This window comes from Neltuma alba, unplaced genomic scaffold (assembly GCF_004799145.2).
Source record: "Neltuma alba isolate B1F8T4 unplaced genomic scaffold, ASM479914v2 tig00011988_pilon, whole genome shotgun sequence".
Lineage (NCBI taxonomy): Eukaryota > Viridiplantae > Streptophyta > Magnoliopsida > Fabales > Fabaceae > Neltuma > Neltuma alba.
This window is the reverse complement of record NW_021636561.1, coordinates 73,225-96,134: the sequence shown is the minus strand read 5'-3', so window position 1 is coordinate 96,134 and position 22,910 is coordinate 73,225. Positions and strand designations below refer to the sequence as shown.

The 22,910-nt window shown below is 35.4% G+C and overlaps 3 protein-coding genes across 8 annotated transcripts; 2 read left to right on the top strand and 1 right to left on the bottom strand.

The window, feature by feature from the left end:
- Positions 1-1,257: 1,257 nt before the first annotated feature.
- Positions 1,258-4,147, top strand: LOC114720561 (probable inactive purple acid phosphatase 2). The gene is given in 3 exon segments (XM_028906212.1): positions 1,258-1,862; positions 1,865-2,064; positions 2,580-4,147. Coding segments are annotated over 3 exon segments (1,953 nt in total). The 5' UTR covers positions 1,258-1,372; the 3' UTR covers positions 3,843-4,147.
- Positions 4,148-4,228: 81 nt separating this feature from the next.
- On the bottom strand, positions 4,229-6,840 carry LOC114720562 (putative SNAP25 homologous protein SNAP30). Of its 4 annotated transcripts, XM_028906214.1 has the most exons (8): positions 6,737-6,840; positions 6,000-6,366; positions 5,602-5,824; positions 5,215-5,311; positions 4,971-5,101; positions 4,774-4,871; positions 4,418-4,542; positions 4,229-4,370 (listed from the first exon to the last, which is right to left on the bottom strand). In XM_028906214.1, exons 2-7 carry the CDS (start codon positions 6,266-6,268, stop codon positions 4,446-4,448), a joined length of 915 nt encoding a protein of 304 aa, XP_028762047.1. In that variant the 5' UTR covers positions 6,269-6,366; positions 6,737-6,840; the 3' UTR covers positions 4,229-4,370; positions 4,418-4,445. The 4 variants fall into 4 exon arrangements, with proteins under 4 accessions (XP_028762047.1, XP_028762046.1, XP_028762048.1 ...); XM_028906213.1 differs by having other exon boundaries at positions 4,362-4,542; XM_028906215.1 differs by lacking the exon at positions 6,737-6,840 and adding an exon at positions 6,720-6,736 and having other exon boundaries at positions 4,362-4,542.
- A 2,803-nt stretch (positions 6,841-9,643) lies between these two features.
- LOC114720583 (alpha-1,4 glucan phosphorylase L-2 isozyme, chloroplastic/amyloplastic) lies at positions 9,644-22,052 on the top strand. Of its 3 annotated transcripts, XM_028906244.1 has the most exons (15): positions 9,644-9,949; positions 10,481-10,710; positions 10,807-10,908; positions 11,133-11,309; positions 11,517-11,792; positions 12,008-12,279; positions 12,501-12,618; positions 12,751-13,212; positions 13,392-13,544; positions 14,029-14,157; positions 14,304-14,540; positions 14,696-14,772; positions 14,930-15,116; positions 15,237-15,437; positions 16,106-16,386. In XM_028906244.1, the coding sequence occupies exons 1-15, from the start codon at positions 9,742-9,744 to the stop codon at positions 16,220-16,222; spliced, it is 2,946 nt and encodes a 981-aa protein (XP_028762077.1). In that variant the 5' UTR covers positions 9,644-9,741; the 3' UTR covers positions 16,223-16,386. The 3 variants fall into 3 exon arrangements, with proteins under 3 accessions (XP_028762077.1, XP_028762078.1, XP_028762079.1); XM_028906245.1 differs by lacking the exons at positions 15,237-15,437; positions 16,106-16,386 and adding an exon at positions 21,862-22,052; XM_028906246.1 differs by lacking the exon at positions 9,644-9,949 and having other exon boundaries at positions 10,581-10,717.
- Positions 22,053-22,910: the final 858 nt, after the last annotated feature.

Here is a 22,910-nt window from a genome sequence, read left to right as displayed (position 1 = left end):
TTTCTCAAAAAATATATATGCTAAATGAGAGTAAAATTAAAAAATTATTAAATTTTAAAATTTAGTCGATTTGTAATGTTATTGGATATTTTTTTTTTGAAATAACACCACCATTGGATTTTACGTGGAAGACATTAAAAAATGAGACTTTAGGTTTAAAACCATATTAAATTTTTAAAATAAATTTTATATTTACAGCTAAAAAAGTACTGTTAATTATTTATTTTAAATCCTACTGCCGGGAACTAAATGTGAACATTTCTCTCAATAGAGATTTGAACTTGTTTATCACCATGTTATGAAAAACTAATCCCTTTCATTAACCTAACTTTGTTGGTTTTGTAGCCTCAATTCTACTGTATTGTTAGAAGTTGATTTCCATTCTTGGAGGCTTTAAGGTCCCGTTTGGTAGGAAGCATTGAAAATTAGAGATAGAGAATGGGATTGGGATTGGGATTGAGAAAATCTATTAAAAGAATGTTTAGTACAGAGATTACTTATTATATCGGATTAGCCAAATCTATGTATGTGGGATTGTAGAATACCATGAGAAAAAGTGGTATTTCCTAATCCCACCTTTGTGGGTTTGTCTAATCCTATATAATAAGGAATTACTCATACTAAATACTATTTTAATGATTTTTTTCAATTGCAATCCTAATTCGATCCTTTTTTTTCAATGCTCCGTATCAAAAGAATATAAAAGTATAGTTTTTGTAGTTATTATGTTATGCTTTGTTAACCTTTTTTTTTTTTTTTTGATAACGCTAGTGTGTGTTATATTTTATGTATGCTTATTTGTGCATATATAGTGAGAGAATCCGCAAAAAAAAAAAAAATATTAAATTTACATCAAGTTTGATAAAATTTTTTTTAAAAAAATTATTAAATTTACATCAGTTTGATAGAGTTAGAATTCTTTATTTAGAATTTAGTAATTTTTTTTTTTATAGGATTTTTCTTATGCTTTTTTTTTTTATATATTTCGGCAAAGAAAAATTCCCCATATTATCAAAAGAATATTTATTTTAAATGAGAATAACGTTAAAGACATTTGTGATCGTGTGAAGACAGTGGGGATTGCGGATGACGAAGAACGTCACAGGTAAAATGGATATTCTCAAAACGCACAATTTCTTGCCGTTAACTTTGCGTTTTGAGTTACATGCGTCACGTGGCAACATCTTCCCCTCCGTTTTGGTACACGACCACAATTTGTCGCCGACAGTTTAGAAGATTCATTCTGCAGCTCAAAAGGCTGTTCTGTCGGACGGTGCTTCACACAGGTGGTACTTTCATGATCAGATATTCCTCCAAATTCGTCCTAAATAATTGTGGAGATCGATGAGTGTATAATATTCCTCATCGATTTATGATTATGATTCCCCCTGCCGTCTTCTTCATCTTCTTTCTCTTCGTCAACCCCTCCATCGAGTCCAACGTTTCCATATCTATCACCCCGACTGTTCTTTCTAAATCCGGCGATTCCGTTCAAATCCAATGGTCCGGCATTGATTCTCCTTCAGATCTTGACTGGCTCGGTATATATTCTCCTCCCGATTCTCGCAATGACCACTTCATCGGCTACGTCTTCCTCAAAAGATCACCCACATGGCGATCTGGGTCGGGTTCGATTTCCCTACCCCTCGTCAATCTTCGATCCAACTACTCATTCCGGATCTTCCGTTGGTCACGCTCCGAGATCAACCCAAGGCGCCAGGACCACGACCACAACCCCTTGCCCGGCACGAAACACTTGCTGGCTTCCTCACAGGAGCTCGCATTTGAACCGGGTCGGGGCCCAGAACAGATCCATCTGGCATTCACGGACAGCGACGATGAGATGCGGGTCATGTTCGTTACCGGGATGCGAAAGAGACGTATGTGAAGTACGGGGAGAGTGAGGATAAACTGGGCAGTGTGGCGTTGGCTCGTGTGAGGAGGTACGAGAGGGAACACATGTGCGACTCGCCGGCCAACCAGACGATCGGTTGGAGGGACCCTGGGTATATTCACGATGGGGTTATGACGAATTTGAAGGAAGGAGTGAGGTATTATTATCAGGTATTGTGCATATAACGAAGTGGTTCTTTAATCTTAAGAGAATTGTTTTGTATAAGTCTTAAACTCAGAAGCACCGCTGCTTATACACACATTGGTTATATGAAATGTTCAAACGCAATTTGGACTGTTTGCTGGTGTCCTCTTGAACATGATAAGATTTGGTGTTTGCCTTCCCCACCCTCTGTTTTTGTTGATCAGGGAATTTTACTTGTATCCTTTTGAATTCCCCTCTGTAAATCTCAAATTTTTAAAATTTCAAGGCCTTCCTGATCCTGAAAATTGCTTTGTTGAACCTTATGCTGATTATATGGTTAGAACCATTCAGTTGGCTTGATGTGTTATTTGACTTGTTTCACTTTTGCTACTTAACTGTAGCTGTCGTCTAGCAATTGTTCTATAATATCCTGTTGAGTAGTTTAAGTCACATAATTAAATCATATGGTCACCATCCCAATTCCCATTGTAGCTTGAAGCCTATCTGATAACTCTTGATTTCATATTCTTTTCTGTATTAGGTTGGAAGTGATAGTGGAGGTTGGAGCATAACACATAGCTTTGTGTCGAGGAATAAGGACTCTGATGAGACAATAGCTTTCCTCTTTGGTGACATGGGAACCGCTACACCATACAGGACATTTGTGCGAACACAAGATGAAAGCATGCTAACCATGAAGTGGATCCTACGAGATGTTGAAGCTCTTGGTGACAAGCCTGCCTTTATCTCACACATTGGAGACATTAGCTATGCAAGAGGTTATGTGTGGCTGTGGGACAATTTTTTCGCTCAAATTGAACCTGTTGCATCCAAAGTGGCCTACCATGTTTGCATTGGTAATCATGAGTATGACTGGCCTTTGCAGCCATGGAAACCTGACTGGGCTGGTTATGGGAAAGACGGGGGTGGTGAGTGTGGGGTGCCCTACAGTTTAAGGTTCAACATGCCTGGGAACTCTTCTGAACCCACAGGAACCAAAGCACCGGCAACTCGAAATCTTTACTACTCGTTTGATATGGGAGTGGTACATTTTGTGTACATCTCAACAGAGACTAATTTTCTTGCTGGGGGCAGCCAGTATAACTTTCTAAAGCATGATTTGGAATCAGTTAATAGGAGCAAGACTCCTTTTGTTGTTGTTCAAGGGCACCGTCCCATGTACACAACAAGCAATGAAAATAGAGACGCGCCACTGAGGAGACAGATGCTTGAGCACTTGGAACATTTGTTGGTGAATAACAATGTCACCCTTGCTCTCTGGGGACATGTTCATAGATATGAGAGGTTTTGTACACTGAATAATTTCACTTGTATCAGCACTGATCAGAATGGGGGAAATGGTACTGTTCATGTTGTAATTGGCATGGCAGGACAGGACTGGCAACCAATCTGGCAACCTAGACAAAGCCACCAAGACATGCCAATCTTTCCACAACCAAAACATTCTCTGTACCGAGGAGGTGAGTTTGGGTACACCAGGCTGGTTGCGACAAGGAAGAAGCTTGTGCTTTCCTATGTAGGAAACCACGATGGCATGGTACATGATATGGTGGAAATCTTGGCACCTGCAGAAGTTGTTGATGACGCTGGGGACGCTAGTGGTGTCAATGGTGAGAAAGATGGTGGTCAGGCTGTGAAATCCAGTATGTCTCGCTACGCGGAGGGAGCAAGTGTGTTGCTGATTGGGGCCATCACAGGCTATACCATTGGTTTCCTTACTCACAGAAGAAAGAAGCCTGAGACCAAAAATGATTGGACTCTTGTGAAGACTGAGGAAAGGTGAAGATTGCCCCACCATTTTGTGCAGTTTTTCCTCCCAAATAAGGCATGCATGTTCGAAAGTTCAGACTATGAGACAGATCCAATGCTATTTTATTGATTTTGGCCCTGAGCTGCGATATGATGTAGTTGCGGACTTCTCTTAAATATATAGGCAATTTTTCTCACTATTTGGGAATTGGGATGTTCATAAATCTCCCTTTGGGATCTGTTTTAATATGTAATTCTGGTCAATTTTTCTTATTGTTGTCAAACTGAGGTTTCGATGTATATATGAGGAGTCATGACGGAACAAATAAAATTTGTTAACAAGATTAATCTCTGTGGGTGTGTGCGGTTTGGTTGGTTAAATCCTCCAATGAAAGTTATGTTGTAGAGTTTCGCCTTCCAAAAGTTATTTATTCTTGGTATCAAATCCAGAGAGATTCTATTGTCGTCTAATTAGATAGAGTACTGTTGGGCTAGGATGAAAATTAAATACATCTTCAAGAACCCATTTTAAAGACATTACACATCTGACACATTCTCAAAATATTCTGGATCTACTTTATTTTATTGATTATATTTCATATTACATTTTATTACACGTATAATCAAATCTACTTTGTCAGCCAATTAATTTACGTGCACGCTGGTTGGCACCCTTAACTCGCCAGTTCATCTCGTCCACATCCAAATTGAGATGATCCATAGCTTTATTTTGCCTGCAAATTGCCAAATAGAAAATAAACCTTCGAGAATAATTATTAAAAAATAATGGGACAAAAGAAAACTATTCCATTTTTTTTCCTTATAAATGCCACAATTAAATTCTGATTTTCATATGTATTACGAATTCAGATAAAATACTTAACTAACCATTTTATTTTGTGATATAATAATTATTTTTTATTTTCACATAATGCTTCCTCATAAACATAGATAGCAAATTTCACCTGTCTATTTCAGTTCCCATGTCAACCGCCATACTCTTCAAATCGACCAAAACATTGCTCAGATCTGAAAGTGCCTCATCTTGTTTTGCCTTCTCAACCTGAATTTACTAACTTCATGAAATACTATTCCCAACAAAATAATTCTTCATGAACATTTCATAGAATTAACCAAAGTAAAAATACTCATAAATACTCACATCAACTTTCTGATATGCAATGGCTGCATCAGCAGGAAGCGTCTTTGAAGATGATTTTCGTTGAGGCAGAGCAGCTAAGCCTAACCTTTCCCTCTTATCCATATTCTCCTCACCTTTTTTGGATAAATTACCTGTTCAGACATTAGATTCCACGATATTGTCATATTCTTTGCCCAACAAAAAAAAAACATTAATCGAGCTATTTGAATATTGGGATAAACTAAAAGAAGCTTAGAAAGAAAACCTGGTGTTATAATGACAGGGCCTTGAATGTTTCTAGTCTTCTTCGGCTTCCATGCCTTAGAGAACATCCCTCCAAGACTGCTCAATAGTTTTTCACCCTAATGACCAATGATGTAAGTTACTATTGAGAATAAAACCAGGAAACAAAAGGTGCAGGGTAAAAGTAAAACCAGTTCATGTATTAATAATAATTAAACTTTGAGAAGTTTTAACTAGTTCTATGGAATCTATTCATTAATATTTTGATCTTCTTTGCAGTTTCCATCACATAGCTATCACAATAATATTTTAGTTGCCTTTCCACATCAAGATCTTCTTGAAGATATCACTCAAAACCAGAGAAATTGCACAAGTTAAAGAAGGAATAAAAGAAATCAAATAAGGTCACCTTAGTCAAATCCTTCTCTGTATCAACTATCATATTATGAGTCTTTGTTATTTGCTCACCCTGTTGGTGCAACATCTCAAGGGTCTTTGTGGCTTCTTCTCTTATGTCCTCACCTATCTTGAGGCAATTTCTCACGCCTTTTGTTGTCTCCTCTGCCTTGTTCAGCGCATAATTCTCCAACTCCTGGACACTCTGGTTCTCTAGGCCTCCATGGTTACCAAACCTATTTTTGCATCAATTCAACTAAAGTCATCAAGTAGAAAGTCATAAAGAGGTTTATATACAATCATTAATGCGTTCTCTCACGAAAAAAGTAATTGCTTTTTGAAGGGTGGGAGGATTCTTGATCATAAAATTCATATATTGACTACATATGGAATTTAATTTGCCCAAATCACCTGTGTTTTGCAGCAGATGAGGAGTGTGATGATGAGGAGGAGGCCCCTCTTCCCCAGTCATCTTCTTCATCATCATCAAACGGGTTTCCTTTAGAATTAGGTGCTTTGAGGGCATATTCTGATGTAGTTCGTCTAGCTGGCTTTTGGGTTGCTTTATTAACTGGTTCTGTATCTGAATCAAAAGGGTTAGAACTGGGAGAAGCTTGAAATCTTGGGCGAACTGGGTCTTGTGTAGCAATCTTGGGAGGTGTTCTTCTAAGCCCAAACATTGTCACCTCCAAAATTGAATTTATAAGCAGAAGAACAATCTATCCTTCCTCGCAAATACTTTTCCAAGGGCACAAATTGGTTTCAGATTATGTCAAACCTGGAAATCAATAAAATAAGTCAGCATATGGGGATTCAGGATTCACTCAGCGAGAGATTCATTAAATACAAGTGAATCCAGAAAAGATTACAAAACTCAAGAGGGGTGGCGAATAATTGAATAATTTTGCCGGAAAAGAAATCCAGCAACATGTACAGGGGCACAGAACACCGAAATTCAGTAGGCATGAACCATCTAACAAGTACATATAACTATAAAAATTCAAATTCTAATTGGTTTATGGTAACGAAATGAGAATGCTTGCATTATATAAAGAAAGAACAGAAAAAATTAAAAAGGAAAAGACCCACGATGCCAAAACGCAGTAAAACAGAAATGAACAAAAGACGGACAAGAAAGATCTGTGTACCTGAAATCTGAAGAGCGGTGGAAATAAGGAAGAAAGACGCAAAAATGGACTAAGTTATATGGCACACAAACCCATCGGCATAAGGATGGGTTTGTTGTGCTTGTCGTCGATAATGGAAGAGACTGGGAATCGTGTCAGTCTCGTTAATTTAAAGCTTCCAATAGAAGGAGGCGCCTCGGAAAATCAGAGAGACCGGTGTCCTGTACTGCTCAAGGCATCTTAAAATTCGACCGTTAGTTTCTTGGAATCATACCGTTTGGTTTCGGCTGGGGGAAAATAAAAATACTTCTTAATTAAGAAAACAAATAAACTTATAAACCTTTTTTTTTTTTTTACTGAACCACTAATAAACCTGTTAAATTGGGAGTTTTATGGGCATAGTAAAGCCCAGTTTCTCTCTGACCAAAAACAAAAAAGAAGCCGAATTTCTCCGGGTCAGAGAAAAATAAATTGATAGTTTCGTGTTTTTTTTTTCCTGGAAACCTTTTTGCACATGTGCGTATATAGGCGGGAAAACGGATCGAGCCCGTTGGGCTGGCCCATTTAGACCCTGAAATTATGAGGATCGAGTTTGATATTTTTCCCTTCAAATGGAAAATAAGCCTTGGAGGGTCGCGGACTGGCCCTTTTAAGCCATTTTATAATTTTTTTTGTTTTTTAAATTTTTTTATATAATTCTAATGTTATTAATTTTTTATATTGTTAATAATATTTTAAATATTTAGTTATTATTATCATTTTAAAATTAAATTTAGTGTTAGACAATAATTTATCTAATTAAATTTTTAAAAAATGGGTTAATTTAGAATTTAATAATGATTTGATTTATATTGTATGCGTTGATATTTTTAAACTATATATATATATTTGATAATATAGTATTTTTATACTTATATAATTTGTGATTCTATAATTTGAATTAGAAATTCATGAGTTTTAATAATAATATTTCTCACATTAAAGTAAAATAATAGCTAGATTGTAAAATTTAAAAGTAAAATTCTTATAAAGAAGAAAAACTTGATATTTTTGTTACGAAAGAAAAACATACTTATGAAGAAGAGTAATTAATTATAATGATGATGAAATTTCAAAAGATTAATGATAGTATTTATTTATTGCACAATTGCACTATAGATAAAACTTTTGAATGTTGTTATCTTGTTAATGAATGTTTTAGATGTTCTTGGATGTTAATGGATATTTATATATAATGATATTTTATATTTGTGACTTAATTTTATTCATATTTATGTCTTTTTTTAATAATTTCATTGGGTTTTTTTTATTTTTTATAAAAAATATGATAAATATAAAAAATAATGTTTTTTTTCTTAAACGGGCCAAAAGCCTGGGGGCCGGCCCTAAGTCCTGTAGCTTAAGGGCCTGACCTAACAAATTGGGGTATTTTTGAAATTTTAGTCCTAGAGGGTCGGGCTGGCCCTAATTCCCTTTTAAGGCCTTTTATAATTTTTTTGTTTTTTAAATTTTTTTATATAATTCTAATGTTATTAATTTTTTACATTATTAATAATATTTCAAATATTTAGTTATTATTATCATTTTAAAATTAAATTTAGTGTTAGACAATAATTTATCCAATTAAATTTTTTTTCAATTAGAATATTACAATTTTTAATTTTTTTTCACGTCATTTTTTCAAAACTAAAACATTAAATTATCTGTTCATTCAAAATATGATTAATCTTTGAAAAGATACATATTCGTAACAATTGACTTGTCGGGGATCCTTAAAGACCCTTTTGTAAAGAAAGCGTGTCATGACCATAAAGCATGATAATCTGCGATTTTTTTTAAACAAATATATGAAATTATAATTGGATCATAAATTATAAATTAAATTTTATCATGTGGTAATCATGAAATATAACTGATCAATTTAGTTGTAGCCCAGTCTAACCTTCTAGTTTATATAAAGAATACTTATCAATTTACATTTTTGGAGTGTCCTTTTTTTATACCATGTGAATTAATATTAGCAATGTCTATAAACTTTTCAAAATTTTTTATTTACTGAAGTTCTCAATGGTAAATAATTCTTAACTATTTATTACTTATTTTTGGGAATTAAAGTTTGAGACAAAAATATGAGTTTAATTTCAATTTGATACTAAAGGATTATAGAATTTCACTAAATAAACCGAAGATAATTAAGTAATTTGACACTGATAATATACAAATTGGCATTGAATCCTAAAATTTGACACTAATATCTTAACATTTGACGTTAAAGAAATTTGCTAAAACTTGATATACTAATATTTTTAGTTTTTAGCAAGAGGTCAAAGGTTATTCAGTAATTCGATAATTATATCATGAAATTTAATATTAAGATTGGATAATAATGCACTTATGGAATATTAACGTCAAATTTTAGAATATTAATGTCAAAATTTAAAATTTCATATCAAATTTAGGAATATTACTGTTAAAATATTTAAAGATTTTTGGTCTACAACGCTACATTCAAATTTTAAAATGTTTTGTCCTAAGCTGGAATTGAATTCATATTTTGGGTTCTAAACTGTAATTCTCCCATTATTATTTCATGATATTGACCCAAAACCGGGCGAAATTGTTAAGAATTCCCAAAGATGCATGGGAGTATGGGACTGTAAATCTGTAACTCAGAGAGAAAGAGGCAGCTGTTTTTTCGCAGTCGAAGTGTCCACATTTTATGACGTGCTTGTGCATGGACAAATCCCTTATGGGCAAATGGGTGGGACAGAAAACCTATAAATATCTAAGGCAACCGATGATTATTATTCATAATTCAATTTTTCCTTCGAAGACCAGTAAAAGCGATCGAGACAAGCGATATTATTGGCTCGTGTTCAACATGACAATTCATCATATATGCGAAGAAGAAGAAATAAGAAGATAAGAAGACAAGATAGTGCCTCTTTCACTCATTTTTCCCACTCCTCTTCTTCGGGGACTTTGCCATTTAATTTCTCGGCATTTTCTCTGCAAAACTTGCAGCAATGGCTGCTCTGATGTTCTCTGCAACCTGCGGGCAGTCAAACTCTGCGCTGGGTCCTAAATACAGTTCAACCTTCACTCCAGGAAGCAATTTTTGCAAGTTTTTTGCCATCACAACGTCAGCCTCCAGAAGGTTAAGAAGAAGAAGGCTTTGCGTCAAGAATGTCGCTAGCGATAAAAAGCAGGGGCTAGAAGAACCAGTCACTGAAGGTTCCTTTCTTCCACTTATCTTCCTATCACATTAACTGTCTTGGGGGATTCTTGTGTGCAAGAAGTATGATTCTTGGCTATGACTGAGCTTAGGTTGAGCTATAACGTCAATGCATCATAGTGGTTGGCTGGTTTAAGGGGCAACTTTCTTTTTGGTGTACTAGAGGATTGTACGTTGTAACTAACTGGTGTGTTGATCAATTCCCTTTTTGAAAGATCACCTCTTTCTTCTAAATTTATATTTATGATGAGTTTGATAAGGGAAATAGAATAGCACCAAAATGTAGGAACTTGAGAAAGAAATTTCCGCGTTTAGGTTTATTACTTGGAAACATGGTAACTTGGCAAGTTCCGGGTATTGTATTGTGGTAAAACTTAATCAATGAATACTCCATATTTTCTTCCCAAATCTCTATGTTTCTGATAAACTAAAATATATAAGATATTTGTTGAATAATGTGATCTTGGTTTTCTGTTTTCGGGCAACAAATTTGGTCCTAGATAATGAACTGTCTTGCTTGACACTTGCAGGCAATTTGGATTCCTTCGTGCCAGATTCTGCATCCGTTGCTTCGAGTATCAAATATCATGCTGAGTTCACCCCTTCGTTTTCTCCAGAGAAGTTTGAACCCAGCAAAGCATTCTTTGCGACTGCAGAGAGTGTCCGTGATACTCTAATCATAAATTGGAATGCAACCTGCGCCTATTATGAGAAGAAGAATGTCAAGCAAGCATACTATATGTCTATGGAGTATCTACAGGTTCACAGTGGGTTTTCCTTTTACAGCCGCAAGTCATGCTCCATTGCAAAGGGCAATTAATTTTCTTAATAACATTTTAATTTTCAAATTTTACAGGGCAGGGCATTGTTGAATGCAATTGGTAACTTACAGCTTACTGGCCCTTATGCTGAGGCGCTCATTACGCTGGGGCACAATTTAGAGGATGTGGCTAACCAGGTCTAATGAAGTTATAACCCTTTTCCTTTAACAAATAACTAAAAAAGTGATTTAACTTGTGTTAATCCTCTGGTACCATATAAGCAAAATTTGAGCAGGACCGTGACTATTCTGTATGCATCTCATTATCTCAGTGTCTGTCATCGTAATAGATTTCATAGATGATGATCATACAATATATGTTTGACGAGAATACTATGCTTAAGTTCATTTACAATTCGCAGGAGCCAGATGCTGCACTTGGGAATGGGGGATTAGGTCGTCTCGCTTCTTGCTTTCTGGACTCCTTGGCAACATTGAACTACCCTGCATGGGGATATGGACTGAGATACAAGTATGGTTTATTCAAACAGCACATAACAAAGGATGGCCAGGAGGAAGTTGCTGAAAGATGGCTTGAGGTAGATTTGTAACTTTTGGGCATGTTTTTGTATCTAATGGGTTGGAGCTAAATTTCATATTAGCATAAGCTTCTATAGAGGTCAAAATTCTTTCATTACTTTAAGTGGAAGCTTTACAAAATCCTATGTTATGAGGGAAGCTTTTTGTAGTATATGAGTAGTTTATGGGTATAATGTCGATTCATCGACTAAATTATCTATTTACAGATGGGAAATCCCTGGGAAATTGTGAGAAATGATGTTTCTTACCCGGTGAAATTCTATGGAGAAGTCATTTCTGATAAAAATGGAAGTAAACAATGGGTTGGAGGGGAGAATATAATGGCTGTTGCATATGATGTTCCAATACCTGGGTACAAAACCAAGACCACTATAAATCTGCGGTTGTGGTCTACTAAAGTATCACCGGAAGAATTTGATTTGAGAGCTTTCAATGCTGGAGATCATGCCAAAGCATATGCTAATATGAAGAACGCCGAAAAGGTTTGCAAAATCTCTTGTCATTTCAGAATCTGGTATTGTCATGTTTCTTAACCGAAGCCCTACATTCTCCCATGAACTGTTAAAGAGGCATTGTGATGGGTTTCAAAAGGTTCATCTACGCATCATCAGAAGTTCTCATTTGCATTCATTGGTAGTAAATTCAGATGACTAATAGCATTATTCACTAATGATATGCCATATGTTTTATGCATCAGATCTGCTATATATTGTACCCTGGGGATGAGTCAATTGAAGGAAAGACTCTACGGTTGAAGCAACAATATGCACTGTGTTCTGCCTCTCTCCAGGATATTATTGCACGTTTTGAGAAAAGGTCGGGGAAGTCGTTGAACTGGGACACTTTACCAGACAAAGTAGTGGTCCAAATGAATGATACTCACCCAACACTCTGCATTCCAGAGCTGATCAGGATACTTATTGATGTAAAAGGTTTGAGCTGGGAAAAGGCCTGGGATATTACTAAAAGGTGCCTTTTCGTAATGATTAAAACATATTTCAGTTTATATGATTTCCTTGAAAATATTTTTGTAGTAATATGTAAATATATGCTTTGTAGCATCATTTTTTCAGGTAACTATTTTCATCTTTATCTAAATGAGAGTAATTTCTCAGATAACTACTACTTTTATATTTATTTAAAAAGATAGCAAATACTGATTTTTCACCTGTGAATGGTACTTCTGCTAGAACTGTTGCATACACAAACCACACAGTTCTGCCCGAGGCGCTAGAGAAATGGAGTTTACAGCTTCTGCAGGATTTGCTTCCTCGGCATGTAGAGATAATAAAAAAGATAGATGAAGAGGTACAATTATAGAAAATCCATGTGACTTAAAGTTCAAATTCTCATGCTGTATATTTTTCTTTCGTTCTTTGTTCATGTACATACTGGAATCTTCTTGTTATACTAAAGTCGTGTGTTTGCTTTGTTGTCTAGTTGATTCATGAAATTATCGATGAGCACGGCACAGATGATCTTGACTTATTGCAAGAAAAACTTCAGAAAATGAGAATACTAGAAAACATTGAGTTGCCTGACTCGGTGGTAGAGCTGCTCAATCACTCAGAAGAGGTTTCTTACACTGACACTACCAAGGATGCTGATGCTAATGATAAAAAGATAAAGGCTGCAGAAACAGAAGAGAAAGAAGAAGGAGATTATGATGAAGAGAAAAAAGTTGATGATGATGATGAGGATGAAAAAGAAGATGATGGTGATGACCAAGCAATTGAGGAGGATGGTAAAAAGAAAACAAAGGCCATATTTAAAGTTGATCCGAAAGGGACAATGATGGTTCGCATGGCTAATCTATGTGTTGCTGGGGGGTTTTCTGTTAATGGAGTAGCCGAGATTCATAGTGAGATCGTAAAAGAGACGGTTTTTAACGAATTTTACCAGGTAAATATGGCGGTAAACTCTTTTCTCTTTCGCTTTTCTTCTCTTGCTCTATTTTGTGAGAAAACAAAATCCTTGAGAGTTTTTCTTGAGAGATTTTTTCGTAGAATATCTCTGCACTGCATCTACAACCAAAAAGGAAGATCACACCAGAGTTATATATTTATTTAATTTTTTGGCAGTTGTGGCCTCAAAAATTCCAAAATAAAACAAATGGGGTAACACCCAGAAGATGGATCCGTTTCTGCAATCCTAATCTCAGCAACATCATAACCAAGTGGATCGGAACAGAGGAGTGGGTAACAGATCTTGATAAACTGGCAATACTTCGAAAGGTAAATTGATTTAATCTAGCATAATGTATAACTTTTTAAGACAGTGATGCTTAATGCTTTACAAGGCAACGTCAATTTTTCACAGTGGCCTCTTTAATTGTTTATTGCAACTTGCTGTTCTTGATGGACTTAAATTTTAGTAAGCTGCAATGTCCTCCCTTATCTTCACATTTATGTGAAAGATACTACTACGGATCCATAGACCTATTATAAAAAAACAATTGAAGATAACCTCATCTTCTTCAAACTATGGAAAATGTTGCCATGATTTTTGTTTCACCTGCCTTTGCAGTCAGTCTGTTGCTCGATTGCCACATGCGTTAACAGTAGCAAACTTTATAGTTGATTCGCTAGTCAAACGCCCCTGCACCATTTTTTCATGCGTAATTTGGTTCATTTCTAAGATGTTCATATTATGCTGGTTATTGTAAATTTTGAGATTATCCTCTCTGAAGGAAAAAAATTTAAAATCAACATTTTACAGTTTGCTGATAATGAGGATCTACAATCAGAGTGGAGAGAAGCAAAAAGAAGAAACAAGGTCAAGGTTGCAGCATTTATCAAAGAGAAAACTGGCTATGTTGTCAGTCCAGATGCAATGTTTGATGTGCAGGTTGATTTTCTTTCACCAAGCTCTTCATTTCCCTCTACTCCCCCACAATTTTGTTCTCATTTATATGAACATCAAGAACATTTTGGTATCTTATTCCTTGTCCTCACCCCAAGCTTCGATAAAGAAATTAACTTATCCAAATTCAGGTGAAGCGTATTCATGAATACAAACGGCAATTGTTGAATGCAATGGGGATTGTTTATCGGTACAAAAAGATGAAAGAAATGAGTCCTGAAGAAAGAAAACAAAGGTTTGTTCCTCGGGTTTGCATTTTTGGGGGAAAAGCATTTGCTACGTATGTTCAAGCCAAGAGGATTGTGAAATTCATCACAGATTTAGGAGCCACAATAAATCACGATCCAGATATTGGGGATCTTTTGAAGGTACGATTTTGATTGGGGTAAGATGTAAAAGAGACATGAATAAATGAATAAATAAAGGAAGTTAAGTACAAAGGAGTGAAGGAACAGCTTTTAATTGGAATGTTTTAAACTAATCTGCCTATCATGAGCTGAACCTTGGCCTGTCCTAATCGTAGGTTGTATTTGTTCCTGATTACAATGTCAGTGTTGCTGAAGTACTAATTCCAGGCAGTGAGTTATCCCAGCATATCAGGTATTTTCCCTCTAGATATAAGAATTCAATGACTTGAAGCATACAATATTATCACTGGCCAAGTATGATTATCATACTTACCTAATTTGAATTCAAAGGTTGATGTAAATTTGCGCACAAGTTAAACACTAGGGCTTGCATGTTCTTTCTTGTTTAGCACGGCTGGGATGGAGGCCAGTGGAACTAGCAACATGAAGTTCGCAATGAATGGATGTGTTATTATAGGAACTCTAGATGGGGCCAACGTTGAAATAAGAGAAGAGGTTGGAGAAGATAACTTCTTCCTTTTTGGTGCCCGAGCACATGAAATTGCTGGCCTGCGTAAAGAAAGAGCTGAGGGAAGGGTAAGTTCAGAGGAAAAACTAGACCAAATCAATCATGAATAATTATTTAAGCATGTTAAGCATACTTTTCAGTAGAATCCACCTCTGACAATGATAAGTTCTGTTGAATGTCACGTACAGTTTGTAGCAGACCCACGGTTCGAAGAGGTAAAGGCATATGTCAGAAGTGGCGTTTTTGGGCCATACGGGTATGAAGAATTGATGGGATCCTTGGAAGGAAATGAGGGCTATGGGCGTGCTGATTACTTCCTTGTTGGCAAGGACTTCCCTAGCTACCTAGAGTGCCAAGAGAAGGTTGATGAGGCTTATAGAGACCAGAAAGTAAGTAATGGCTCATCCACACACAGGCTCACAGAAAAGCAAATTTCATCTAAATTTCTGGGCAGTCTTGAACGAAGCATTAGCATAGATAGCATATGGAGTGGCACCATAAGTTTTTGTCCTTGTTTAAATGATAATTCGGGCCTCAAGTTCATATAGGTTCAGGGGAAATTAACCACATCTGTTCACGGCCGGGATTGAGCTAGAAACTAGCTCCATCTAGGATTATATCTTCTCAGTAAATTAGATACCTTGCATTTCATGCATTCATACGTCTAGACAGAGAAGCACAAAAGAATGTGATCCTATGTGGGATTCGCACTTTATGATTGCGCTCATCATCTATTTTATCGTCTCTGCGAATGCCTTACACACACACACATAATTACTTTGTTATATGTACAGTATCTGAACTGGTATCCTTAGGCCAGCCAGGTCCATGAAGCATGAACAACTCTATTGATGATATCGTCCGCGAAAAGCGCAAGTACATGAAGTACATTTGCCTGAAACATATTTATAAAATAGATTAGATATTGCTCAATACACAAGCATTTATGCAAATAATTACTAAAATAATTCATTTAATATGCCATGCTGCTTATATGTGATATGTTGTGACCCATTCTTACCCTACCTGAGATGTTTTATGTTTGACGTTGGAGCAGAGATGGACAAGAATGTCAATCTTGAACACAGCTGGTTCATACAAGTTCAGCAGTGATCGGACTATTCATGAGTATGCAAGAGACATTTGGGGAATTAAACCTGCCAAATTAGTTTGATAGGCTGTACATATATGGTGGTGGGAAACCTTTGGTGATATTATATGTATTCATTGTTAAGCCAGTCAGGCGCAGATGCCAAAAATTTTGCGGAGGGAAATCACTGTAGAAGAATATTATTGTTAATCAAAATGAAGTATAGTTCCAAGCTGAGCTTTTTAAGTGGATGGTATATGTTTCCACTCCAGAAAATTATTTGTTCTCTTCTTGATTGTTTGGTCTTCTTAATGCATATCATACAAAAACCCAATGCTCGAGAATTATATTACGATATGATTTTTACTATGAGAATTTAAGTGAGAAGAGCTTCAAATACTTGAAGAGGGTACTTGAAGGAAGGACAGGGACTTTAAGGAAAGAAAGATTTATTAGTCTCTCAAAACAATAATTTACACAAATGTTCCATTTTTCACCGCTATTTTTCATTTGCTGAATTATCCTAGCACTATCCGTATTGCCGCCGTTACTTAACGAGGAGAAAGATATGGCTAGGAAAATTTAAGATATGAGCAGAAAAATAAATCTATTAGCTGTATTTGAGCAAGAATCTCAGTCGAAAAATAAATACTCCTTCGATTTTTAACCCAAGACTTATTTAACTAACCTAATTAGATTGAGAAAGTTAAATAAATTAGTTAATTATAAAAAATATGATAATTTTTTTTTGTAAAATGTCATAATTATTTTTCTTAATATCCTCTATTCCTCTTCTATTTGATTATGGTTAAAGAAGTATCAATAAAGATATTTTAAAAAATTGATAAATATTAAAAATAGGTGTTATATTTAGGATTAAGATAAGATCAATTCAATAATTAGTACAAGAATAATGGCAGCCAAGAAAAGAATGCATAGGAAAATGATGAAATTCTAATCATTATGACTCGAGATGCTTTCTACGTGCTGACATGTGAGTTACTTTTAGGCGAAAGAATAAACCATTCTCCCTAAATATCTGGACCACTAAGAAAGTAACACTTGGAAGTGGCATTAGAGAACTGAGCATGCTTAATTAACACATTAAAATATCTAAAATAAGAAACTAACAGAATACCACATTTCTAAGCTTATGCAGCACACAAACAACTGCTAAAAAAAAATATATTAAAGACTACAGACAAAAAAAATCAGTCCCAAAATCAAAATCAGTCTCTGTCGAACAGCCATTCATTTGCTGCCACGTGTGTTTCTACGTGTGTAACCAAGAGGCTGATTTGTTTTGAGCAATTATGTCAAAGTTCAATTAAGATTTTTCAAGTTCAAAGGTGATAACGTATGCACTTGCAGCGCTTATAGCCATTTTGAGCTACGATCTCGGAGATCTCCAAAAAACATATCTGCTAATCTGAATTACTACTTCTCTTTTCAAGAAATTGAAAAAAGAGATTAATAATGGAGAACATTAGTTTTGGAAAGGAAGAAGTGAAGAACAAGCAGGTGATATTCAGGAACTATGTCACTGGTCTTCCCAAAGAATCCGACCTTTACGTAACCACGAGTCCCATCAAGCTCAAGGTTCCTCATGGATCAAACACAGTATCAGTGAGGAACCTCTTCCTTTGATCCTACCATGCAATTTAGAATTAGGAACAGTGTCCAAGTCCCTTCAAAAACCTTCAGATTTTCTCAATTTGATTCCAAAGTAAAGGCAAGAGAGACACAAAAGAAAATACCAAATGGGCTTATCACTGCAAATGATATGACAGGCAAGCATGCGATGTGTAGCTTGATATACTAGTTTGAATTTTAATAGTGCGTCTAAATTTAAAACCTGTAACTAGCTTAACCTAATTTTCTAGTATTGAGAAAGTAAATATTTGTTCCTTAACGGATGGGAGTAGATGGAACTTGCGAGAGTGGACAAATTATGCATTCGGAAAAATTAATGATTTTTTTGTCAGACAAATCAATGATATTTAATTCTGACAAAAACGCTCTTAGACGTAATTACTGGTATAATATTGAACAGTTTCTTTCTTTGACCTTTCTATAATTGTAAACACCAGACGAATTTGATCGTTATATAATCAAAGTGTCACTTTTGGAATTTAGTGTTATGGAAATTGGTAGAGATGGACTAGTCAAATTGCAAAGCAAATTTACTTCGTAATTCCTAAACAAGTCTAACTGGTAATTTCATATCACTAAGCTTGAACAAAGAAGCCATTCTGAATCCGTCAAAACTCTTATTCTGCATCATTACATCCGTCAAAACTCTTATCTTTCGTAAGCAGTTACATCGTAAGCAGTTACATCAAAGTCATTATGCTTAACTATAAATAGAGGGAAACCCATGTAATTTAGTACCATAAACATTAAACAACATCAATCAGCAGATAAGCACATAATTAAACATGGCGAAGAAGGACATCAATTCTGAGGCGGAAGTGAAGAACAAGCAGGTGATACTTAGGGACTATGTCACTGGTCATCCTAAGGAATCTGACTTTTACATAACTACAAGTGCCATCAAGCTCCAGATTCCTCCTGGAACTAATGCAGTTTTGGTCAAGAATCTGTTCCTTTCTGTTGATCCTGTCATGCAATTCCAAATGAGGAAAGCGCAACACCAACACCTTGATGGATATCAATATTATACCCCTGGCTCTGTAAGTTCCATCACTTCATACCATTTTTAATAGTTTGGTTCCCAAGAACATGATGAAGACATTGGATAGCTAAAAATAGAGACCTTATTACTGAGTTCTGATTACTTTCATCACTTTTTCACTGCTGTTTTTTTAACATCAACTGTCTTCATTGCAACTGCTAATTGTCTCCAATTCAATATGTTGCAGCCTATAAATGGTTTTGGAGTGGCTAAAGTTGTGGATTCAGGGGATCCAAACTTCAGTGTAGGTGATTTGGTTTGGGGAACAACTGGTTGGGAAGATTATAGTCTCATTCAACAACCACAAGTACTCTTCAAAATCCAGCACACTGATGTGCCTCTTTCCTTCTACACTGGAATTCTTGGTAAATGATTTCTTATACTTCATTTCGTTTTTTAGGATTCCTTCATATTTTGTAAACAGGATTGAATTTATGAGACTGTCTTGCAATAGGCATGGCTGGTATTACTGCTTATTCTGCAGTCTATGAAGTTTGCACTCCAAAGAAAGTAGACAGAATCTTTGTCACAGCAGCATCAGGAGCAGTTGGTCAGTTGATTGGACAATATTGCAAGTTGATGGGTTGTTATGTAGTTGGAAGTGCCGGCAGTCAAGAAAAGGTACATTCCATGATCTAATAATTCTTTTTCCCATTTAAAAAGGTCAATTAATTATCACGCGCGCACACACACACACATAAAATTTATTCATGGTTTTTGCAGGTTGACCTGCTGAAGAACAAGCTTGGGTTTGATGATGCTTTCAATTACAAGCAAGAGCCTGACTTGGATGCAGCCTTGAAAAGGTAAATTATAATTTAGTCTCATGTAGAATATAGTACTTGTTTGGATTCCATAAACCCACGTTCAAGGCAAAACAAATCTACCCCTAAACTCACGTTTGAGCCAAAACCACGTTTTGATATTCTATTTTCAAGTTAATTAAAGCTTAAATTAACAAAATGTGTACATGCTTTTCCATTAATAATTAGGTATTTCCCAGAAGGAATAGACATCTGCTATGAGCAGGTAGGTGGCAAAATGCTTGATGCAGTGCTGGGGAACATGAAAGTGCATGGCTGTGTCACTTTGTGTGGGATGATTTCACAGTACAACATTGCTGAACCTGAAACCCTAAAGAACGTGATGCAGATTATTGTCAGAAGGCTAACTGTGAAAGGATTTACACACAGAGATCACCACCATCTCTATCCAGAGCTCTTAGACACTGTGCTTCCTTTCATCAGAGAGAAGAAGGTTGTGTATGTTGAAGACATTGCTGAAGGACTTGAGAATGGCCCAGCAGCCCTTGTTGGCCTCTTCAGTGGAAGAAACTTTGGGAAACAAGTTCTTGTAGTCTCTCATGAATGATCATTCAACTACACCAAAAATGCATCTTTTGGTGCTAGCTATTGTGTGTGTGTGTGTGTGTGTGTGTAATATGTTAGATTCTTTGCTTGATTGCAAAGTGCAAAGTTAATTAGAAAATGAAATAAGGTCGTCTGGACAATAAGCAGCATTGTAGAGAACGATTAATAGATTATTGTAAATTCTTATACGGAGTTGATGGCTTATAAATAGTGATTCTGATTTGATGAATATTTGTTTTTTGAGCTATGTGATTTGTTTATTTGTATATATTTTTTGAAATCTTTATTTATGATACATAACTCGCCACATCAATAAATTCCACGCTTGTGCATTTAAGAGATATTGTATAACATGGAAGCCAACAACTTAGGGGTGTGTTTTTATCAGCATTTGGAGAGGAAAACGTGCATTGGAAACTGTGAAACATGAGTTGGTGGGAAATATGAAGATTGAGAGAAGTTTGAGTCGGATTTTGATGAGATTTACTTTGGTTAAAAGGCCACAATGGATGACAAACAAAAATTTATAGCTCTTGCGTTGGTATTCTAAATTTAAAACTACAATAAATATTATCTGCAAGAGAATTGCAACGCGAACTGTTTGTTCATGCTTGATTGTGTTGTTATGAATAAAGTGAAAATGATTAATTTTGATGGGTGTTTGTTAAAAATGCTTAATTAGATTTATGACATTTTTGGGCATATGCTATTTCCGATAAAATTAAGCAATTGAAATCCCTTTTTAATATACAGACTTATTTATATTTAATTTTCTTGACATGAATAGTTATTTTAATTAGGCAAAATTCCAAAAAATACCCTGAAATGGTTGGGATTGTGCAACTTCATTGTACAAATTATTATTGAAAAAAAAAATCTAATTATAATAAATTTTAGAAAAATACTTAGATCACATCTTACATTATTATGTTGAGTTCATCAATTACCAACGACCATTAAAAATAAGACATATGACTATATGTGATTGAAGAATTTAACTTAATAGATATAAGCAACCTGATATAAGTATTATCTTAAATTTTATTACCATGACTCTTATTTTTATTTTCATTTGAGAAACCAGATGGTAAATTCCATAGAAGCCCCTCTCTTATCCGTGATTAGCGTTCTGCTTTTTTACCAGGTCAAAGGTGCATCATAAACAAAAAGACTGAGCTGTATGTTCAAAATACCAAAGCCACTAATCCTTCCACAAGATGCAAGCATGCTGGAAAGGTCCCTAGTCATTAAATATAAAAAACAAGTAACAAATCAAGAGTCTTGTCTTTTGAGTAAATGGTCGGAAATTTGATTTTTAACTCCTTTAATTACATATGGTGCTTGCAGTTCTAAATATAAAAGCTGGTTAAGAGTTTACTTTAATTTAATATATAAAGAGATTTAAAAACTTCAGAAGTATCTACGAAGGAGTACTCAACACATAGATTTTTTTTGTTTTTTGCTCTTATACATCATAAAAGTTTTATTTTATAGCATTTTTGTTCTGTGCAATCATCTTTCATTAAATTTGACTGTTAAAGATATTGGTCAAACCCTATAATTTAACGGTCAAACTTAAAAAAAAATAATGATTAAGGTATTTTGCTATGAAATAAAACTTTTAGGACACATAGGATTTAAAAAATTTCTATGTGCAGTTTGCAGCAGACCCACGGTTCGAAGAGGTAAAGGCATATGTCAGAAGTGGTGCTTTTGGGCCACACAGCTATGAAGAATTGATGGGATCCTTGGAAGGAAATGAGGCCTATGGGCTTGCTGATTACTTCTTGTTGGCAAGGACTTCCCTAGCTACCTAGAGTGCCAAGAGAAGGTTGATGAGGCTTATAGAGACCAGAAAGCAAGTGATGGCTCATACACACATAGGCTCACAGAAAATCAACTTTTAAATTTCTGGGCAGTCTTGAACGAAGCATGTAGCATAGATAGCATATAGAGTAGCACCACAAATTTTTGTCCTCGTTTAATTGATAACTTGGGTTGGGCCCTAGTTCATATAGGTTCAGCGATACTTGGGGACATTATTCTGTTCATGGCCCGGTTGAGCTAAGAAAATAGCTCCATCTAGTATATTCTTAGTAAATTAGATCTCTTGCATTTATGCGTTCATACGTCTAGACAGAGCAGCACAAAAGAACGTGGTCATCATCTATTTTATCATTATCTCTGTCAAAGCATTAGTATATATAATTACTTTGGAATAGGATATCTGAACTGGTCTCCTTAGGCTAGCCAGGGCCATGAACAACTCTGTTGATGACATCGTCCATGAATATTGCAAGTACATGAAGTGCATGAACTATATTCGCCCGAAACATATTTATAAAACAGATTAGATATTGCTCAATACAGGAGCATTTATGCAAGTAACTATTAAACTAATTAACTAAACATGCCATGATACTTATTTGTGATATCTTGTACCCATTTTTTCCCCACCTGAGATGTTTTATGTTTGATGTTGGAGCAGAGATGGACAAGAATGTCAACCTGAACACAGCTAGTTCATACAAGTTCAGCAGTGATCGGGCCATACATGAGTATGCAAGAAACATTTGGGGAATTAAGCCAGCTAAATTAGTTTGAAATCCTTGGTGATATATATATATATAATATATATATATTCATAGTTAGCTAGTCAGGTCCAGATGTCAAAGATTTTGGGGGGAAAATCACTGTAAAAGAATAT

Excerpts from the sequence above, each read along its gene's own strand:
- LOC114720562 (XM_028906214.1), bottom strand. The coding sequence starts at position 6,268 with ATGTTTGGGCTTAGAAGAACACCTCCCAAGATTGCTACACAAGACCCA. Across the intron at positions 5,312-5,601 it reads CAGAGAAGGATTTGACTAAG|GGTGAAAAACTATTGAGCAG; the intron begins GTGACCTTATTT and ends ATTGGTCATTAG. Across the intron at positions 4,872-4,970 it reads TTGCATATCAGAAAGTTGAT|GTTGAGAAGGCAAAACAAGA; the intron begins GTGAGTATTTAT and ends TAGTAAATTCAG.
- LOC114720583 (XM_028906244.1), top strand. The coding sequence starts at position 9,742 with ATGGCTGCTCTGATGTTCTCTGCAACCTGCGGGCAGTCAAACTCTGCG. Across the intron at positions 12,619-12,750 it reads TAAAAAAGATAGATGAAGAG|TTGATTCATGAAATTATCGA; the intron begins GTACAATTATAG and ends TTTGTTGTCTAG. Across the intron at positions 14,158-14,303 it reads ATGCAATGTTTGATGTGCAG|GTGAAGCGTATTCATGAATA; the intron begins GTTGATTTTCTT and ends ATCCAAATTCAG.